Genomic DNA, 22,431 nt, shown 5'->3' with positions numbered 1-22,431 from the left:
TATCCCATCCTACCCATCAACTTCTGATTAAGCTCTATCTGATGCCCATATCCCATCCTACCCATCAACTTCTGATTAAGCTCTATCTGATGCCCATATCCCATCCTACCCATCAACTTCTGATTAAGCTCTATCTGATGCCCATATCCCATCCTACCCATCAACTTCTGATTAAGCTCTATCTGATGCCCATATCCCATCCTACCCATCAACTTCTGATTAAGCTCTATCTGATGCCCATATCCCCATCCTACCCATCAACTTCTGATTAAGCTCTATCTGATGCCCATATCCCATCCTACCCATCAACTTCTGATTAAGCTCTATCTGATGCCCATATCCCATCCTACCCATCAACTTCTGATTAAGCTCTATCTGATGCCCATATCCCATCCTACCCATCAACTTCTGATTAAGCTCTATCTGATGGCTATATCCCATCCTACCCATCAACTTCTGATTAAGCTCTATCTGATGCCCATCTATCCTTCTGTAACTCTACCCATCCCAACCCATTCTGATTAAGCTCTATCTGATGCCCATATCCCATCCTACCCATCAACTTCTGATTAAGCTCTATCTGATGCCCATATCCATCCTACCCATCAACTTCTGATTAAGCTCTATCTGATGCCATATCCCATCCTACCCATCAACTTCTGATTAAGCTCTATCTGATGCCCATATCCCATCCTACCCATCAACTTCTGATTAAGCTCTATCTGATGCCCATATCCCATCCTACCCATCAACTTCTGATTAAGCTCTATCTGATGCCCATATCCCATCCTACCCATCAACTTCTGATTAAGCTCTATCTGATGCCCATATCCCATCCTACCATCCATCTTCACTGATTAAGCTCTATCTGATGCCCATATCCCATCCTACCCATCAACTTCTGATTAAGCTCTATCTGATGCCCATATCCCATCCTACCCATCAACTTCTGATTAAGTTCTATCTGATGTCCATATCCCATCCTACCCATCAACTTCTGATTAAGCTCTATCTGATGCCCATATCCCATCCTACCCATCAACTTCTGATTAAGCTCTATCTGATGCCCATATCCCATCCTACCCATCAACTTCTGATTAAGCTCTATCTGATGCCCATATCCCATCCTACCCATCAACATCTGATTAAGCTCTATCTGATGCCCATATCCCATCCTACCCCATCAACATCTGATTAAGCTCTATCTGATGCCCATATCCCATCCTACCCATCAACTTCTGATTAAGCTCTATCTGATGCCCATATCCCATCCTACCATCAACTTCTGATTAAGCTCTATCTGATGTCCATATCCCATCCTACCCATCAACTTCTGATTAAGCTCTATCTGATGCCCATATCCCATCCTACCCATCAACTTCTGATTAAGCTCTATCTGATGCTCATATCTCATCCTACCGATCAACTTCTGATTAAGCTCTATCTGATGCCCATATCCCATCCTACCCATCATCTTCTGATTAAGCTCTATCTGATGCCCATATCCCATCCTACCCATCAACTTCTGATTAAGCTCTATCTGATGCCCATATCCCATCCTACCCATCAACTTCTGATTAAGCTCTATCTGATGCCCATATCCATCCTACCCATCAACTTCTGATTAAGCTCTATCTGATGGCCATATCCAATCCTACCCATCAACTTCTGATTAAGCTCTATCTGATGGCTATATCCCATCCTACCCATCAACTTCTGATTAAGTTCTATCTGATGGCCATATCCCATCCTACCCATCAACTTCTGATTAAGCTCTATCTGATGCCCATATCCCATCCTACCCATCAACTTCTGATTAAGCTCTATCTGATGCCCATATCCCATCCTACCCATCAACTTCTGATTAAGTTCTATCTGATGGCTATATCCCATCCTACCCATCTGGCCTTTCTAGACTTAAGATGCTCCACCGCTGTCAAACAGTATTTTTTTCTTTATCCGACACAGAAGCAGACAAATTAGCATTTTTCTTCAGTTACAAAAGTTTTAATACTTACTCTGCACCATTACAAAAATTAAAAAGTTCAAGATATGAATATAAAAAAAAAATAATCAATTGCATCTCAAAAAAATCCCTGGCACTATGTCCTATATGGAATAAAATACTGATTGTGCATGCACCAATTACAAAATAATTTATTTTAAATTTTTTTATTTTTGGTAATTAGACATATATATACACATAATTAAACACCAATTATTGTTCAACTGATGAGTATCATTTATGTTCTGTCGGCGGTTTAGGTGATTTTTAAAAGTGGTCACATTGTCTTCCAAACATTCTAGTTTCAAGTGTTTCTGACAATAGGTTGTTCAAAGCTAAAATAAAGGTTCTGTACTTTTTCCAACTTGCAGACTGACGTTTGTAGGATTAATTCAGTCTGTTATGAAGATGGAACCGTGAATGAAAACAATCCAAATGAAGTGTGTGACATCAGTCAGTCCACTACAGTTTGGACACAACTACAGGGTAAGTTTGACGGAACAAGTTCAGTGACTGTTAGATTTATATACTTATGTTCCTGGTATTCAAGAATTCATTTGAAATGGTCATCAGTGTCAAGCCCAGTCCTGAGAACTTCATACAATATCCTTCAGGAGTTTGTCATCAGAACCAAAACCAAAGTCACTGCCTCCCTTTGGTCTATGAAGAATGAAAGTACTTAAGGGATCTTTCTCAAATTTCATATGTAGGTTCCCCTAGGGCCCTAGTTGTGCATATTGCATTTTGGGACCAATCGGTCAACAAAATGGCCGCCAGGCAGCCATCATGGATTTTGACAATTGAAATTTGTTACCGCTATTTCTCAGAAAGTACTGAACGAATCTGTGTTAAATTGCATGTGCAGGTTCCCCTAGGGTCTAATTTACTTCTAGAATATGCCTTTCGATCAACCGATTTATAGCTTTTCTGCTTCAGGACCATCTATAAGGTGGAAGATCTTCTGAGAAATCTTTTCTTTGAAGAGCACAAAACAAGTTGACTTCTGAGTAGAGTGTAGATTGCTTTAAGAATGGATCTATACTTAGAAATGCTAAGTTGACTGAATATAGAATGAATACCGTGGTTCAATAAAGTAACATTGGATCTGTTTCAGCTGATAATGTGACTGTCCAGCGTACTTATAGACTTATGAATACATTATAAGTAACATTGGATCTGTTTCAGCTGATACCGTGACTGTCCATTACTTCCTGTTCCTGAGAATTGTTTCCTCTGTGTTGTATGCTGGGAACTATCAGTTTAATCTGATTGGCTCACCTCAGCTAGTGTATGGACCACTTGGAGGCTTCGCAGTTGTTCTCAATGGTGTTGACCAGGCATTTGATATTGGTGACTATTCCAGTAGTTGTCTAGGAAATGTAGAACGTTGTAACCTTGGTGTGACCTTCTCATTCGGACTGGAAATTATATCTGTTAGCGGGTCTAAGGTCTATGTATTAAGTAATGGAGGAGATGAATCAAGTAACTATGGATACGCCATGTGGTTTACACGGAATCGGCTGTACTGTAGAGTTTCTACACAAACAAGGGAATGGACTGTGTACACTAAAGACTTTAAACTAGAACAATACTATTTTGTCCAGTTCTCGTGGAGTCTACAGGGTGGATTGGAGCTATATTTAGACAACAGCAGAGTTGCCAGAACGACCAATTACATTGATAGAGGAACAACAAGTCTGAGCTTAAGTACTAACTTTTACTTTGGTCAGGCTCTGACAGGAGGGTTCTGTCACATGGCGTTGGACAGGTTCTCTGTTGTTACCGCCTCACTGGATATCAGGTTCTCTGTTGTTACCGCCTCACTGGATATCATACAACAACTGGACATCACCTTCGGTAAGTTGACATATGTAAAAATAACAAAAATAGGACTCAAAATAAATTTTGATGGAAATGATGGAAAACAATATGAAGCTTATGAGATATTACCTCTTGCAAGTCACAAAGGTCAGAAAACCTAAATGGTTTTGTAATTCAGATAATTGTAAAATTGTTAAGTTTAGTAAATTTGATGAGGGCAAAATACTGTGAATTGCAAAATAATTCCCTTAAAAGATTTGTAACCATGGGTGCATTGTAGGAACATTTGAAAAAAAAAAAAAAAAAAAGGTAAAAAACTTCACATTGTTTTAATCTCTATAGCTCTGCCATCATTTGACGAGGAGCCAGAAATTGAACTCGAAGTCGTAAATGGTAGTGTGTCTCTGATGTGTACGTTCAAACCTATAACCATGACAACCACGTCGCACCTTTACAAAGTCATGTGGTACAACGACAACAGAACAGTGGCTATGTACGACCTTGACAATGTCACATTCTCCAGCAGGTTGACAGAGGAAGCTCTAGGACAAGTCATCTACGGCAGCAAGGTAGTCTCAATGGTCATTCTTCATAAAGGATACTTATATCTCATCGGACTCAGATTTAATTGGTGTATTTACTTTAAAATAATCGACTATCAAGAATAGTTTGAAGTCCTCAATATGAAATGGAGGGACATGTTATATTTTCTATGTTTTTCAAATCCTGTTACATTACATTCCACTCCGTCCTGCTTTAACATATAGAGGTGTGGTGTTTATGTTATATAGGCAATTAGAATCTTTTGCAAAGTTCATGTCTTATTAAAAGAGATCTCTTTCTTTTTGTTTTAGATTATGTGTGGTGTGATGGCCTGCTTCGCTGATGACTGTAACGGTACTACAGGGCCAGAGAGGCGGAGTGATTCATTGATGACCTCTATACAAGTAGGTTCAAGGTCATTTAGAGCCATAGTAACTTCTGTACAGGGAGGTGCAATGTCATTTAGGTTCAAGGTCAATTAGAGTCATAGTAACCTCTGTATAGTGAGGTTGAATGTTACTTACAGCTGGTGACCTCTATAAGATAGATTCAAGGTCATATAGAGATAGTGACCTTTAAACAGGTAAGTTCAAGGTCATTTTGAGCCATAGTGACCTCTATACAGGTAGGTTCAAGGTCATTTAGAGCCAAAGTGACCTCTAAACAGGGAGGTGCAAGGTCATTTAGTGTGATAGCGACCTTTACACAGGTAGGTTCAAGGTCAATTGGAGCTATTGACCTCTACACAGGTAGGTTCAAGGCCAATTAGAGCTAGAGTGACCTCTATACAGAGAGGTTCAATTATCTAGTCAGCAAAGGAATGAAGTTTGTTTACGCTTACTTGTTTTTGTGCTGCTTCATCTTTACAATGTTTATAACAATCATTAATTTTGTAATATGATAAAATCACATGGGGATAAACTTTGTCATTGACCTGGAGTTGGAGAAAAGCAGAGGGCCCTGAGATGGGCAGATAACCCTGAAAATGTTTGGTCACAGGGTCGGACACAAGCTGGCTAGGTGAGTGATGAATGGCTTACCTTGGTTAACCTCTACATCACCTGATCCTATTACACCAATAGTTATCCACAGTTAATATTGTTACTTATAAATACTCAATGTTGTGGATGTTTTAGGTGGAGGACACTTCACTAAAGGTGTATGAAGGAGGAGTTTCTAAGTGTGTATCAGTCCGATCCCTTCTCCCACCAAGAATGTTCTGTACTGGTACCAACTGTAGTATCCAGATATCCCATAATTTCACTGAGGCGATGGTCAATTACTGTCCCTCAGGACGCCAGATCCCTCAGGCCATGTTCCAGGTCAGCGGAAACGACAGCTGTTCTGTCTACATCACCGATGACAACTGGATGACAGAGATGTGCATCAAGGTCAAGGCCACTATTGATGGACTGAAGGACAAAGATCAGGAGCAGACAATCCTACTGATCCCATTGTTGTGGGATAGTACAACAGTTACAGAATTAGTGTCCATCTCAGTATCGGTGAGTTATCTCTCCTTCGTATTTATCCTTTATGATGTGAAACTTAATTTGCTGTCATTATCATTGGATTATCTCCCTTTACTATCCTAATATCAGTATCGATGAGTAAGCTCCCACTTATTAAAACTTGTGCTATGAGCATTATGCTGAATGGGAGCAGAAATCATTTATTTTAAAATCCTCTACCGCTGACAAATGGTAATTTTTCATTATCAAAATCAGGAGCAGACGAATGAGTATTTTTCTTTAGTAACAAAAGTTGCTTACTTTACACCATTACCATTATTGAAAAGTTTGAGCTTCTCATTTTAATTCAAGATGAAAGTGTTTAAAATAATTAATTGCATCCTGAAAAAATTTCGTCCTATGTGTGATGAAGTACTGATTGTGCATGCAACCAAAGTTATTATTTTATATGTATTTTTGTGTTAATTAGACACATAAATACACAATTAAACATCAGTTATTGTTCAAATGATGGGTATCATTTATGCTCCGTTGGCGGTGGAGCATCTTTAAAAAAACTACTTTCATTTTTGACGATTGATTTCTATGACTTTGTATACAGGTTGAAGTAATTGACCAAGACCGCACGGCGACCTGTAGATCAGTTAACGACCCGCACATCACCACCTTTGATAAAAAGTAAGTATAAAAATCCTTGTAGTTATGTAGGACATCTTCTTTAAAATTTTGAAAGGATGGAATTTCGGGATGAAACATGTTTTCAAGTTATGTGCTTGTATGTTTTTCGCTTCCTCTTGTTTTTCAGCAACTGATATGAAATCTCAACAAATTTCAAAATCATTAATGTGCTGTTTTTCAGAACATATGACAATTTCCTAGAGGGTGAATTTGTGATGTTCAGACACAAGACCCTACCATACGAGGTGAGTCAATAGGATTAAGAGAGGCTCTATCCCCAGTATCCTTAGCAACTGGACATTCTTTGACAACACAATTTTTGTGATACTAGATCCTTTGAGAAGCTATTTAAGATTTTCCCTTTAGAAGCATTGAATATTAGAGTAACTACCTGGTAGTTGAATTTCATGATATCTAAGCAAAAACTGAATCTTTATATAAAAACATCTATATAAACATTTTGTGATGATAGCATAATTTTCTTTGAAATGAGTTAAAGTTTGTAAACTAAACCTAAATTTACCTTTCAGGTGAGAGGATTTTACCGTAGTTGTAACAAACGAGCCTCGTGTAACTGTGCCGCAGCCGTACGATCAGGTGACGACGTTATTGTGTTCGATCGGTGTGGACCTGTGGCTGATGGTAAAAAAACACCCCTGGTGCCACGTATATATGTCAATGGTGACCTGACGGAAGGAACCTATGTCATCAGCCTGAATAACGGCAAACAGTACAAGGTTTGTGGAGCAATAATATGTACGATTCTGTTTAAAATACAAGATTTGTGGAGCAATAATATGTACGATTCTGTTTAAAATACAAGATTTGTGGAGCAATGATATGTACAATTCTGTTTAAAATACAAGATTTGTGGAGCAATGATATGTACAATTCTGTTTAAAATACAAGATTTGTGGAGCAATGATATGTACAATTCTGTTTAAAATACAAGATTTGTGGAGCAATGATATGTACAATTCTGTTTAAAATACAAGATTTGTGGAGCAATGATATGTACAATTCTGTTTAAAATACAAGATTTGTGGAGCAATGATATGTACAATTCTGTTTAAAATACAAGATTTGTGGAGCAATGATATGTACAATTCTGTTTAAAATACAAGATTTGTGGAGCAATGATATGTACAATTCTGTTTAAAATACAAGATTTGTGGAGTAATGATATGTACAATTCTGTTTAAAATACAAGATTTGTGGAGCAATTATATGTACAATTCTGTTTAAAATACAAGATTTGTGGAGCAATGATATGTACAATTCTGTTTAAAATACAAGATTTGTGGAGTAATGATATGTACAATTCTGTTTAAAATACAAGATTTTTAGAGCAATGATATGTACAATTCTGTTTAAAATACAAGATTTGTGGAGTAATGATATGTACAATTCTGTTTAAAATACAAGATTTGTGGAGCAATGATATGTACAATTCTGTTTAAAATACAAGATTTGTGGAGCAATGATATGTACAATTCTGTTTAAAATACAAGATTTGTGGAGTAATGATATGTACAATTCTGTTTAAAATACAAGATTTTTAGAGCAATGATATGTACAATTCTGTTTAAAATACAAGATTTGTGGAGCAATTATATGTACAATTCTGTTTAAAATACAAGATTTGTGGAGCAATGATATGTACAATTCTGTTTAAAATACAAGATTTGTGGAGCAATTATATGTACAATTCTGTTTAAAATACAAGATTTGTGGAGTAATGATATGTACAATTCTGTTTAAAATACAAGATTTGTGGAGCAATTATATGTACAATTCTGTTTAAAATACAAGATTTTTAGAGCAATGATATGTACAATTCTGTTTAAAATACAAGATTTTTAGAGCAATGATATGTACAATTCTGTTTAAAATACAAGATTTGTGGAGTAATGATATGTACAATTCTGTTTAAAATACAAGATTTTTAGAGTAATGATATGTACAATTCTGTTTAAAATACAAGATTTGTGGAGAGCAATGATATGTACAATTCTGTTTAAAATACAAGATTTGTGGAGCAATGATATGTACAATTCTGTTTAAAATACAAGATTTGTGGAGCAATAATATGTACGATTCTGTTTAAAATACAAATTTTTAGAGCAATGATATGTACAATTCTGTTTAAAATACAAGATTTGTGGAGTAATGATATGTACAATTCTGTTTAAAATACAAGATTTTTAGAGTAATGATATGTACAATTCTGTTTAAAATACAAGATTTGTGGAGCAATGATATGTACAATTCTGTTTAAAATACAAGATTTGTGGAGCAATGATATGTACAATTCTGTTTAAAATACAAGATTTGTGGAGCAATGATATGTACAATTCTGTTTAAAATACAAGATTTTTAGAGCAATGATATGTACAATTCTGTTTAAAATACAAGATTTGTGGAGCAATGATATGTACAATTCTGTTTAAAATACAAGATTTGTGGAGCAATGATATGTACAATTCTGTTTAAAATACAAGATTTGTGGAGCAATAATATGTTATATATTTCCCCAGGTGGTGTTACCTACTGGAGGGTATGTTACAGTAAAGATTGCAGGCAAACAGAAGGAATTTATCAACATTTACTACAAGGCTGCTGGAATCGACTTTGGCAATGCTGAAGGTTAGCTCATTTATACCTCATGGGACTTATCTTAAAACAAATTTTTAGCTCGCCTATTCGAAGAATAGGGGGAGCTAATGTTGTCACCCCTGCGTCGGCGTCAGCGTTGGCGTCCCATTTCACATTTAAGTTTTTGAGCAAGTTTCTGTTTTGTCAATTGTTTAAGCTTAAGTCATCATAAATGTTTATGATTTTATTTTCCTAATGTGTATGGATGCTGAACGTGATAATTACACCAATTTGGGGCCCTTTAGGGGTTTTTGAGTCTGTTAATTTGTCATATTTCCATGTTTAAATAGTAAAAATACTTGAACATCAACTTCTTCTGAATAGGCGAGCTTTGCTGTTCTCCAACAGCTCTTGTTTTTTAAGTCCTTCCAAGCTATATTCATTGATAGTGATTTTTTAGAGCAAAATGAATACAAAATCATCTTCAACCCTTTATGCTTTGATGGGCAAAATCTGTAAACCCTCTTTGCTCTGACAAGGCAAAATCTGGTACCCTTTTTGTTCTGCTTAAAAATTGTGAATTATATGACCCTGGGGTCTCAGGTTTCCCCCTGGGGAGGGGGTTTAGTTTACTTTAGTTTTATATAGGGAAACACATTTTTGAGGTATTATTTGATCATTCAAAAATCTTCTTCTGAAATTCTGGAACTTGTAGAATCAAATACTCGTCATTTATGAAATCACTGACTGACTTCAAGGGCCTGATGGGCAAATATATAGTGTTTATATGCATGTCTTTGTTTCATTCTGTATCTGAACTCAGGTGACCGTTAAGGCCCATGGGCCTCTTGTTTACTCTGTTATATAATATTTTAAATGCATCAATTTGTTTACCAGGTCTTTGTGGAAATTTTGATGATGATTCTAACAATGATCTTATAATGCCGGATGGGACCGAGTATTTTGGCACAGAAAAACGCCCGACAGATTTCTCGAGAAGCTGGAGGTATGTTAATTTTGGTATGAATAAATCAGTAATGCATATCGCACATTGCAAATAACTGGAATATGTCAAAGGTTTGAGTAAACTCTTGTTACATTGAACAGACACTTTTTCTCCAAAAAAGCAAAGATGATTAGGCCACTTGGTCTCTTAATTTCAGTTTGACATTCTCATTATGTTGTAATATTTTAACATTTGTTGAAGTGTTCAGTACGTGTTAAGCTGTTACTACATGCTATGGTGATGAGGGTTTGTGTTTTGTACTGACAGAGTCACAGAGATGGGAATAGAAACTCTATATAATGGAATCTGTCCTGATGATGTACCGCCACCCGTTACCATGGAGACGTACTGTGATTGTGACATCACTGCCATGACCTGTACCAACAACCTTGATCTTTTATCTTGTAATCAACCTCTGTCTTTAGAGCATATTACAGATGAAACACAAAAGAAGAAGAAAAAGTCTCGATATGGTAAGTCATATTCAAATATATCGCAAATAGCCTGCAGATAAGCCATAAATGCTATTTCAGAATTGTTTAAGCCCAATGAACCTTAAGGGGTAATGGTCAGATGAAATCTTATAGCTGCAGATGGTGAACAATTCACTCAGAAAGCCAACAATGTCATCACAAGGGTAACCACAACATTACAGACTAGCCCATTTCTCAGTATCTAAGCCATACAAGTTTTGTAAAGATCAACATCACAAGGGTAACCACAACATTACAGACTAATCCGTTTCTCAGCACCTAAGCCATATGGATACAAGTTTTGTAAGGATTAATAATGCTGACTGAGAAATAAGATTAATACCCTGAAAATGTATTGTTTATAGTCATTGTGTATATGTAAAATGTATTGTTTATAGTCATTGTGTATATGTAAAATGTATTGTTTATAGTCATTGTGTATATGTAAAATGTATTGTTTATAGTCATTGTGTATATGTAAAATGTATTGTTTATAGTCATTGTGTATATGTAAAATGTATTGTTTATAGTCATTGTGTATATGTAAAATGTATTGTTTATAGTCATTGTGGTATATGTAAAATGTATTGTTTATTGTCATTGTGTATATGTAAAATGTATTGTTTATAGTCATTGTGTATATGTAAAATGTATTGTTTATAGTCATTGTGTATATGTAAAATGTATTGTTTATAGTCATTGTGTATATGTAAAATGTATTGTTTATAGTCATTGTGTATATGTAAAATGTATTGTTTATAGTCATTGTGTATATGTAAAATGTATTGTTTATAGTCATTGTGTATATGTAAATGTATTGTTTATAGTCATTGTGTAAGTAGATGTGTCATTGTATAGTAAAGTATTGTTTATAGTCATTGTGTATATGTAAAATGTATTGTTTATAGTCATTGTGTATATGTAAAATGTATTGTTTATAGTCATTGTGTATATGTAAAATGTATTGTTTATAGTCATTGTGTATATGTAAAATGTATTGTTTATAGTCATTGTGTATATGTAAAATGTATTGTCATTGTGTATATGTAATGTATTGTCATTGTGTATATGTAAAATGTATGTCATGTGTATATGTAAAATGTATTGTTTATAGTCATTGTGTATATGTAAAATGTATTGTTTTTAGTCATTGTGTATATGTAAAATGTATTGTTTATAGTCATTGTGTATATGTAAAATGTATTGTTTATTGTCATTGTGTATATGTAAAATGTATTGTTTATAGTCATTATGTATATGTAAAATGTATTGTTTATAGTCATTGTGTATATGTATATGTAAAATGTATTGTTTATAGTCATTGTGTATATGTAAAATGTATTGTTTATAGTCATTGTGTATATGTAAAATGTATTGTTTATTGTCATTGTGTATATGTAAAATGTATTGTTTATAGTCATTGTGTATATGTAAAATGTATTGTTTATTGTCATTGTGTATATGTAAAATGTATTGTTTATAGTCATTGTGTATATGTAAAATGTATTGTTTTATAGTCATTGTGTATATGTAAAATGTATTGTTTTTAGTCATTGTGTATATGTAAAATGTATTGTTTTTTGTCATTGTGTATATGTAAAATGTATTGTTTATTGTCATTGTGTTTATGTAAAATGTATTGTCATTGTTTATGTAAAATGTATGTCATTGTGTATATGTAAAATGTATTGTCATTGTGTATATGTAAAATGTATTGTCATTGTGTATATGTAAAATGTATTGTTTATAGTCATTGCGTATATGTAAAATGTATTGTTTATAGTCATTGTGTATATGTAAAATGTATTGTCATTGTGTATATGTAAAATGTATTGTTTATAGTCATTGTGTATATGTAAAATGTATTGTCATCGTGTATATGTAAAATGTATTGTCATTGTGTATATGTAAAATGTATTGTCATTGTGTATATGTAAAATGTATTGTTTATAGTCATTGTGTATATGTAAAATGTATTGTTTTTAGTCATTGTGTATATGTAAAATGTATTGTTTATAGTCATTGTGTATATGTAAAATGTATTGTTTATTGTCATTATGTATATGTAAAATGTATTGTTTATTGTCATTTGTATATGTAAAATGTATTGTTTTTAGTCATTGTGTATATGTAAAATGTATTGTTTTAGTCATTGTGTATATGTAAAATGTATTGTTTTAGTCATTGTGTATATGTAAAATGTATTGTTTTTAGTCATTGTGTATATGTAAAATGTATTGTTTATAGTCATTGTGTATATGTAAAATGTATTGTTTATTGTCATTGTGTATATGTAAAATGTATTGTTTATAGTCATTGTGTATATGTAAAATGTATTGTTTATAGTCATTGTGTATATGTAAAATGTATTGTTTATTGTCATTGTGTATATGTAAAATGTATTGTTTATTGTCATTGTGTATATGTAAAATGTATTGTTTATTGTCATTGTGTTATGTAAAATGTATTGTCATTGTGTATATGTAAAATGTATTGTCATTGTGTATATGTAAAAATGTATTGTCATTGTGTATATGTAAAATGTATTGTCATTGTGTATATGTAAAAATGTATTGTTTATAGTCATTGCGTATATGTAAAATGTATTGTTTATAGTCATTGTGTATATGTAAAATGTATTGTCATTGTGTATATGTAAAATGTATTGTTTATAGTCATTGTGTATATGTAAAATGTATTGTTTATAGTCATTGTGTATATGTAAAATGTATTGTCATTGTGTATATGTAAAATGTATTGTTTATAGTCATTGTGTATATGTAAAATGTATTGTCATTGTGTATATGTAAAATGTATTGTTTATAGTCATTGTGTATATGTAAAATGTATTGTTTATAGTCATTGTGTATATGTAAAATGTATTGTCATTGTGTATATGTAAAATGTATTGTCATTGTGTATATGTAAAATGTATTGTCATTGTGTATATGTAAAATGTATTGTCATTGTGTATATGTAAAATGTATTGTTTATAGTCATTGTGTATATGTAAAATGTATTGTCATTGTGTATATGTAAAATGTATTGTTTATAGTCATTGTGTATATGTAAAATGTATTGTTTATAGTCATTGTGTATATGTAAAATGTATTGTTTATAGTCATTGTGTATATGTAAAATGTATTGTTTATAGTCATTGTGTATATGTAAAATGTATTGTTTATAGTCATTGTGTATATGTAAAATGTATTGTCATTGTGTATATGTAAAATGTATTGTTTATAGTCATTGTGTATATGTAAAATGTATTGTTTATAGTCATTGTGTATATGTAAAATGTATTGTTTATAGTCATTGTGTATATGTAAAATGTATTGTTTATAGTCATTGTGTATATGTAAAATGTATTGTTTATAGTCATTGTGTATATGTAAAATGTATTGTTTATAGTCATTGTGTATATGTAAAATGTATTGTCATTGTGTATATGTAAAATGTATTGTTTATAGTCATTGTGTATATGTTGATGAATAAGGAATACATTATTTGATAAAAATAAAAACACTTTTAAAATGCAATGCTGATAGTTTACATGGCTTAATGTTTTATGAAAAGAATTAGAATGGTCTTGAAAACTTCAAAATGTAATGCTATTGTTTGACTTTGGGAATATAGTTATCATTCATGAACTTCAAATGTAATGCTATTGTTTGACTTTGGGAATATAGTTATCATTCATGAACATGTTGTAATAAAGACATCTATTGATTACAATGAAATGTATTGTTAACAGTTGACATTGGTCTATGTACATGTATTTGACAGGGGAAGACATGACCTCCGTGTTAATGGTGGACGCCAGACCCCCTACCAAGTGTTTCTCTACAGAGCCTCCACTTCTGTTCCAGTTCAACCTCACCTACATCTCACCTGTAAGTAATATCATTAACTTTTACATCTCATCTGTAAGTAATATCATTCACTTTTACATCTCACCTGTAAGTAATATTAGTCACTTTTACATCTCACCTGTAAGTGATATTAGTCACTTTTACATCTCATCTGTAAGTAATATCATTCACTTTTACATCTCACCTGTAAGTAATATTAGTCACTTTTACATCTCATCTGTAAGTAATATCATTCACTTTTACATCTCACCTTCTCACCTGTAAGTAATATTAGTCACTTTTACATCTCACCTGTAAGTCATATCATTTACTTTTACATCTCATCTGTAAGTAATATCATTCACTTTTACATCTCACCTGTAAGTAATATCATTCACTTTTACATCTCACCTGTAAGTAATATCATTAACTTTTACATTTCACCTGTAAGTAATACCATTCACTTTTACATCTCACCTGTAAGTAATATTATTCACTTTTAGATCTCACCTGTAAGTAATATCAGTCACTTTTACATCTCACCTGTAAGTAATATCATTCACTTTTACATCTCACCTGTAAGTAATACCATTCACTTTTAGATCTCACCTGTAAGTAATACCATTCACTTTTACATCTCACCTGTAAGTAATATTAGTCACTTTTACATCTCACCTGTAAGTAATACCATTCACTTTTACATCTCACCTGTAAGTAATATCATTCACTTTTACATCTCACCTGTAAGTAATATTATTCACTTTTACATCTCACCTGTAAGTGATATCATTCACTTTTACATATCATTAATGAGTGAGTGTTTTGGAATGGCCTACCCTCAGTGTAATAATGGAGGTTGATTCTGTAATTTCAGGAATTTGGATGGCCGACCCCGAACGGCCTGACAGAGGTTGATGCCATACGTAGCTGTAAGACGTATATCGAGGCGACAGCAGCGTTCCAGGGCTGTAAGGATGTCCCAGATATTGGATTCACTATGTCACTTGATTCCTGTGTTGTTGATCTCAAGGTATTATACTGACACTTCCCAAAACATCACAAATTAAAAACTTATGTTTTCTTCATGATACAATGAGCATTTCTGTTGAAATTTGAACTCCGTATAGGAGATTATTTAAAGAACAAATATTTATGAAGGCAAACCTGGTTATTGCCATAAAAATAGCAATATCATTAGTCCCTTACCATAGGAAGGGGTTTATTGTGTGTGTAATGTGTCCTTCTTTCATTACTTCTCATACTATCTTGTCTGCAATCCGTCATCAACAAGTTCCTGGATCCTTATGTCATTGGCATCAACATTACAAGGCAGAGATTAATTTGCAATCTATTTAAAAGCTATAAATAGATCCTTATTGACTAAAACTGTCCATGTATCTATATATAGATTATGGATGACGTTGACTGGGCAGCAGAAGCTCTCGCCTCCATCCTCCAGTTGTGTAGGATACAGATGGAAGTTAATGTTGATCTCTGGATCACTGTAGGTGGGATCCCCGGACCAAATCCGTTGGTTATCGAATCACTGTGTCCTGGTCTCTGCAGCGGTAACGGACAATGTGAAGAAGGTAAGTTTTACCTTGTGTGACCAGCTAATTATTGAATCATTGTATCTTGGCCTCTGCAGCAGTAACCTGCAGTGTGTAGAGTGTAAGTTTTACCTTGTGTGACCAGCTAATTATTGACTCACTGTGTCTTGGTCTCTGCAGCAGTAACCTACAGTGTGTAGGGTGTAAGTTTTACTTTGTGTGACTAGCTAATTATTGACACGCTGTGTCCTGGTCTCTGCAGCAGTAACGGACAGTGTGTAGGGTGTAAGTTTTACCTTGTGTGACCAGCTAATTATTGACTCACTGTGTCTTGGTCTCTGCAGCAGTAACCTACAGTGTGTAGGGTGTAAGTTTTACTTTGTGTGACTAGCTAATTATTGACACACTGTGTCTTGGTCTCTGCAGCAGTAACCTACAGTGTGTAGGGTGTAAGTTTTACTTTGTGTGACTAGCTAATTATTGACTCACTGTGTCCTGGTCTCTGCAGCAGAAACCTACAGTGTGTAGGGTGTAAGTTTTACTTGTGTGACCAGCTAATTATTGACTCACTGTGTCCTGGTCTCTGCAGCAGTAGCCTACAGTGTGTAGAGTGTAAGTTTTACTTTGTGGGACCAGCTAATTATTGACTCACTGTGTCCTGGTCTCTGCAGCAGTAACCTACAGTGTGTAGAGTGTAAGTTTTACTTTGTGTGACCAGCTAATTATTGACTCACTGTGTCTTGGTCTCTGCAGCAGTAACCTACAGTGTGTAGGGTGTAAGTTTTACTTTGTGTGACCAGCTAATTATTGACTCGCTGTGTCCTGGTCACTGCAGCAGTAACGGACAGTGTGTAGAGTGTAAGTTTTACTTTGGGTGACCAGCTAATTATTGACTCTGTGTCCTGGTCTCTGCAGCAGTAACCTACAGTGTGTAGGGTGTAAGTTTTACCTTGTGTGACCAGCTAATTATTGACTCACTGTGTCCTGGTCTCTGCAGCAGTAACGGACAGTGTGTACAGGGTAAGTTTTACCTTGTGTGACCAGCTAATTATTGACTCACTGTGTCCTGGTCTCTGCAGCAGTAACAGACAGTGTGTAGAGGGTAAGTTTTACCTTGTGTGACCATCCTTGAGGAAATTATATAAACACATTACTTTTACATTGCTTGGTGTCCAAAATGTATGAACGATACATGCCCTCTGGGCCTTTTGTTTTCAAGAAGTATGTGAGTTGTGACACTGATAAAAATTTTATATTGTAGAGGTTTGCAAGTGTGACACAGATAAAAAATTTATTTTGTAGGGGTATGCGATTGTGCCACCGGCTTTGCTGGAGACGATTGTTCTATCTTTGTGGAGGATGTACCGGCTGTGGACCTTCTCCCTGAACCTTTCTGTGACATCACACGCTTCCCTTGTCAACAAGTTACCATCACAGGACAAGGTTTTATACAGGGCACTGACCTTGTCTGTATCTTACAGAGAGTTGAGGTTAGTCATATATTATACTAGAGGTTCAGACATCACATGGAAAGTTAAATTATTTTGAACTTTTGTTGTTTTACTTATCATGGAAACATAGATATAAATATACAGCAACATTTATTTTGTATCCATGTTGTAGACAAGCCTTTTACAGGAAAAATTCTCTATACACATTATGAAAAAGTTGGTAAAGGCTAAGAACTATACTGTATGTAAAATTACTGCAAGATTGTGTCACTCTGGTAATCATAGGCTTGGCTGTGGGTAAAATAGATGCTTGTGGTGTAATTAGCCAACAACATGAAAGAAACAATTTTAAAAATTGATTTAAATATGTTTTAAGAAAACGACGACAACATATGTGGCCATTGGTGACACTGTGACTGTTAGCGCCACCTATGTGAGCAGTGAACAGGTGATATGTGACCTCCCTGACGCTGGGTCATTTAATATCACCATTAGTAACGCTGGAGAGAATGTTGTCATCACTACCGCAGTCCTCTTTGTGACCTTTAACCCCATCTGCTATGAGTGTAATGAAAATGGATGCCAGGAAAGAGTAAGTTATGGAACTTGTGTACTTTGTTTTCTTTTCTTTATCAAAGAAGGGATCCCTATCCAATTCAGTAAACAAGACATGAAATGAAATCTCTTTTAGATTTTCTTTAGATATTCTAGAATCTAAGCAGTAGTATTTTACTTTATGCAACATTCCAGCATAAGACTTAGTTAAATAGTAATAATGAGAGATAATTTCAGGGAGAAGAAGAAATCAGTATATATATATATATATAGACATTGAAATCTGATGAGATGTAGGATAAAAATATGAGAAAAATGTTAAATAATTATCATATAATTGTTATACCATACAATTGCAAAAAATAATTGTTTAGATTAATATTAAATACACAAAGAAAATTATGTCTTCTTAAATGGCTGAACTTGTTATTATTTTATTTCTGCTGTTGTTTTTTTCAGACAAATGTCTGCTTCATTGGAAATGATTGCTATGGCAGTGGATTTTTCAATCCTGTATCTCCATTGGAAATTTGTAATGCTACACTCAGTAGCACTTCCTGGTCGGCCATTTCACGTAAGTCGATTTTATTTTCAGATTAATATTTGGTCATTGTTATCAAATGTGTTTACTTTTATTCAATATTGAATCCTAATAGCAGTATAATCAATCAGCAATATGGGAGGAACGTTCCAGGAAAATATGTCTACTCAACATTATTTTCAAAAATACCTTGCTGTATTTGCTTAAGATATCAATATTAGGTGTTTGTTATAAATTTCAATGCTATAGGTACAATACACAAAGACCATATGATATCTATAATGAACAATATCTATTCCCTGATAATTAAAAGTAGAAAGAATTGTTTAGTTATGTCACAAAGATGCCACTATAATAAGAATATGCTCTATTTCTCTATGTTGTTTTATATATTTTTGTTTCTTTATCAGGGACAGATGTAACGGTCGTGTCCTTCTTCTTCATCTCTATCAACGTTAACATTCTTGTCACATCGTCGGCCTCCTTCACTTTGTTTGGAAATCCCATGTTTGTTCCTGGACTAAATGGTGATGCTATACAACTGGACGGAGTGAGTCAGTATATTGACCTCAGTGGTCAGTTAGGTACCTGTATAACTGATCTGACTACATGTGGACTTGGCTTGACCATGGGATTCAATCTCAAGGTCATCACTTTCATAGAAAACATGTACATCCTGAACTTTGGTGGGGATCAGCCTGACGGCTATGGTGTGGCTATGTACTATCGACACAGTCGTCTGTATTTGACAGTATCCACGGCGACAGCTCAGTGGACGGTTTACACTACACAGCTACAGGTCAACCTTTTTGTGAATATAGAGTTTTCGTGGAGTATACAAACAGGACTGTCATTGTACTTCGATGGAGCTGTTGTTGCCTCAACAACACAATTTATCACACGAACTGTTACAGTAACTAGAGTAACAAATCTGTATATTGGCTTCTCAAGCAATGTGTATGCTAACATTGTCATCGAAGGCTGGGATATAACTGAGGCACCTAAAGAAATTGCTTCTGTTCTGGATGTTGAGACAACAACTGAAGCCATGACCACTACTACTGAACCAGTAACTACGACAACTGAACCAGTAACTACGACAACTGAACCAGTAACTACGACAACTGAACCAGTATCTACAACAACTGAATCGGTTACTACAACTACCACTGGACCGGCTACCACAACTACCACTGATAGAGGTACAACATCTTCTACTGAAACTTTTTCAGCTTCTACTACTGCAGAGATTTCTACTTCTTCAACTGGCTCCCCAACAACAACGACCACTCCTGAGGTTACGACCTCTACCACCCAGCTGCCAATGACCTCTACCACTCCCGAGGTTACGACCTCGACCACCCAGCCACCTATGACCTCTACCACTCCCGAGGTTACGACCTCGACAACCCAGCCACCTATGACCTCTACAACTATCGAGGTTACAACCTCAACCACTCAGCAGCCTTTGACTTCTACTACTTCTGAGGTTATGACCTCAACCACCAAACTGCCTTCAACTACTACTACTGAACAAGTTATGACCACGACCACTCAACCTTCTTTGACCTCTACTACTCCCGAGGTCATTACCTCGACCTCAACCAAAGGTACCACTGGAAAGTCAATAGATATAACCACTGGAAATATGTTAAATGTAACCACTGCACCAACTTTAACTACTGAAGCTTTCACATCTATTAAAGTAATCAATATAACTCAATCAGTCACCGATGTTACTTCAAATATCACAACTTCAGGTCAAATGGTATCAAGTATCACTTCTGAAAGTAGCACCACTTCTAATAAAGCCACCACAACTTCTACGCATTTGGTAACCACTTCTACTTCACTTCCTGATAATACTACTTCCTCTCTCCCTATGGTAACCACTACCACTTCTACTCCACTTCCTGATAATACTACTTCCTCTCTCCCTATGGTAACCACTACCACTTCTACTCCACTTCCTGATAATACTACTTCCTCTGTCCCTATGATAACCACTACCACTTCTACTCCACTTCCTGATAATACTACTTCCTCTGTCCCAATGGTAACCACTACCACTTCTTCTCCACTTCCTGATAATACTTCTTCCTCTGTCCCAATGGTAACCACTATCACTTCTTCTCCACTTCCTGATAATACTACTTCCTCTGTCCCTATGATAACCACTACCACTTCTACTCCACTTCCTGATAATACTACTTCCTCCGTCCCTATGGTAACCACTACCACTTCTACTCCACTTCCCCATAATACTACTCCCTCTGTCCCAATGGTAGCCACTACCACTTCTACTCCACTTCCTGATAATACTACTTCCTCTGTCCTTATGGTAACCACTACCACTTCTACTCCACTTCCTGATAATACTACTTCCTCTGTCCTTTTGGTAACCACTACCACTTCTACTCCACTTCCTGATAATACTACTTCCTCTGTCCCTATGGTAACCACTACCACTTCTACTCCACTTCCTGATAATACTACTTCCTCTGTCCCTATGGTAACCACTACCACTTCTACTCCACTTCTTGATAATACTACTTCCTCTGTCCCTATGGTAACCACTACCACTTCTACTCCACTTCCTGGTAGTACCACTACATCTACTAAGGCACCCACATCTGTCCCTACAGTAATTACAACCAATACAAAGCCCACCTCCTCTGAGTTATCCACAGCCACTGTCCCCATGGTAACCACTTCCACTTCAAAATCTACCACTTTATCTCCCATGACTACCACTGTGTTACCGGGCAGTACAGCCGAGATGCCTTCCATTGGTGCCACGTCAGAGCGGACCCACAGTGGTAACTTCAGTATTGATAGTCTGTAGAGCTCCCCTGTTTTATAATTTCAATATTGATAGTCTGTAGAGCTCCCCTGTTTTATAACTATATGTATTCCTTTCCCTAATTTTACATCTCCATTACACACTACCTACATCCCCGGCACGCCCAACAGTTAGGTGGTTCAAACAACTACATGGAAAGTTTTGTGCCTAGCATCACCTTTTTTTATCGCAAGAAATTTAGCTTTGCAATTTTTGATGCCTGTTGTTTATTGGAATGAATATACGTACCTGGCCTACTATACCTTTCTGTTGAGTACGAAATGGTGCCTATGTGTCCTAGTGGAGCACTGCCTCAGAAAATGACTCAAGCACAATTTTCGATCCTTTTTTGTAGGTTTCAAATTATTTTAAGCGTATACATGCATTAATATATTATTTTTGTCCAAAATGACCATTCTTAATATCTACCGTATGGCTTAAACAGTGTCAAGTTCACAATTTGTTTACTTGTCTTGTAAGTGTCGTATAATATGAAGACCTTCATATGTTTATGTAAAAAAATATGGTACAGTTTTATTGCCTTGTAGGTAAGTGATATAAACAAGTAAGATAAAATTCATACAAACGTTTTATAATGGTTTGTATAATCATTACTTTGCTCCATTAGCAGTAATAGGCACCAATTGTAGCTCTACAAATGACAACATTTTTTGTCTAAAGTCTTTTGAGCTACAATATTGCAGCTATTTGTTCATATATTCTGTATTTGCCATATCTGTTTTGCGATTTTTGTTTTGCTTTCTTTTTTAATTGCTAACTTGTGATTTTGTGGTATTTTAAAGGTAAGTCTAGTCACATTATTAAGTTATTTAAAGAATTATAATGTGTTACAGAAAACATAAATTTTTATTAGCCCACCATCTCAGAAAGAACTAAAGGGATCTTTTTTCACATTTGATATGTAGGTTCCCCTAGGGCCCTTGTTGTGCATATTTCATTTTGGGACCAATCGGTCAACAAGACGACTGCCAGCCAGCCATCTTGGATTTTGGTAGTTGAAGTTTGTTACCGCTATATTTCTCTGAAA

General features: G+C 35.0%; 1 protein-coding gene across 1 annotated transcript in view; it reads left to right on the top strand.

Annotated features, from left to right (window-relative positions):
* Positions 1-22,431, top strand: part of LOC138335669 (uncharacterized) — a 188,929-nt gene that overhangs the window by 136,727 nt on the left and 29,771 nt on the right. Inside the window, exons 114-132 of the mRNA XM_069284830.1 lie at positions 2,377-2,491; positions 3,191-3,773; positions 3,807-3,862; positions 4,169-4,395; positions 4,681-4,773; positions 5,506-5,874; positions 6,443-6,519; positions 6,701-6,764; positions 7,050-7,256; positions 9,057-9,165; positions 10,012-10,120; positions 10,388-10,593; positions 14,380-14,486; positions 15,319-15,474; positions 15,853-16,033; positions 17,297-17,484; positions 17,822-18,037; positions 18,460-18,574; positions 18,952-21,360. Coding sequence (XP_069140931.1) covers positions 2,377-2,491; positions 3,191-3,773; positions 3,807-3,862; positions 4,169-4,395; positions 4,681-4,773; positions 5,506-5,874; positions 6,443-6,519; positions 6,701-6,764; positions 7,050-7,256; positions 9,057-9,165; positions 10,012-10,120; positions 10,388-10,593; positions 14,380-14,486; positions 15,319-15,474; positions 15,853-16,033; positions 17,297-17,484; positions 17,822-18,037; positions 18,460-18,574; positions 18,952-21,360 — 5,587 coding nt within the window. The remainder of the gene's footprint in view (positions 1-2,376; positions 2,492-3,190; positions 3,774-3,806; positions 3,863-4,168; positions 4,396-4,680; positions 4,774-5,505; positions 5,875-6,442; positions 6,520-6,700; positions 6,765-7,049; positions 7,257-9,056; positions 9,166-10,011; positions 10,121-10,387; positions 10,594-14,379; positions 14,487-15,318; positions 15,475-15,852; positions 16,034-17,296; positions 17,485-17,821; positions 18,038-18,459; positions 18,575-18,951; positions 21,361-22,431) is intronic.

Source organism: Argopecten irradians, chromosome 11 (assembly GCF_041381155.1).
Source record: "Argopecten irradians isolate NY chromosome 11, Ai_NY, whole genome shotgun sequence".
Lineage (NCBI taxonomy): Eukaryota > Metazoa > Mollusca > Bivalvia > Pectinida > Pectinidae > Argopecten > Argopecten irradians.
This window is presented reverse-complemented; position numbering and strand designations above follow the sequence as displayed.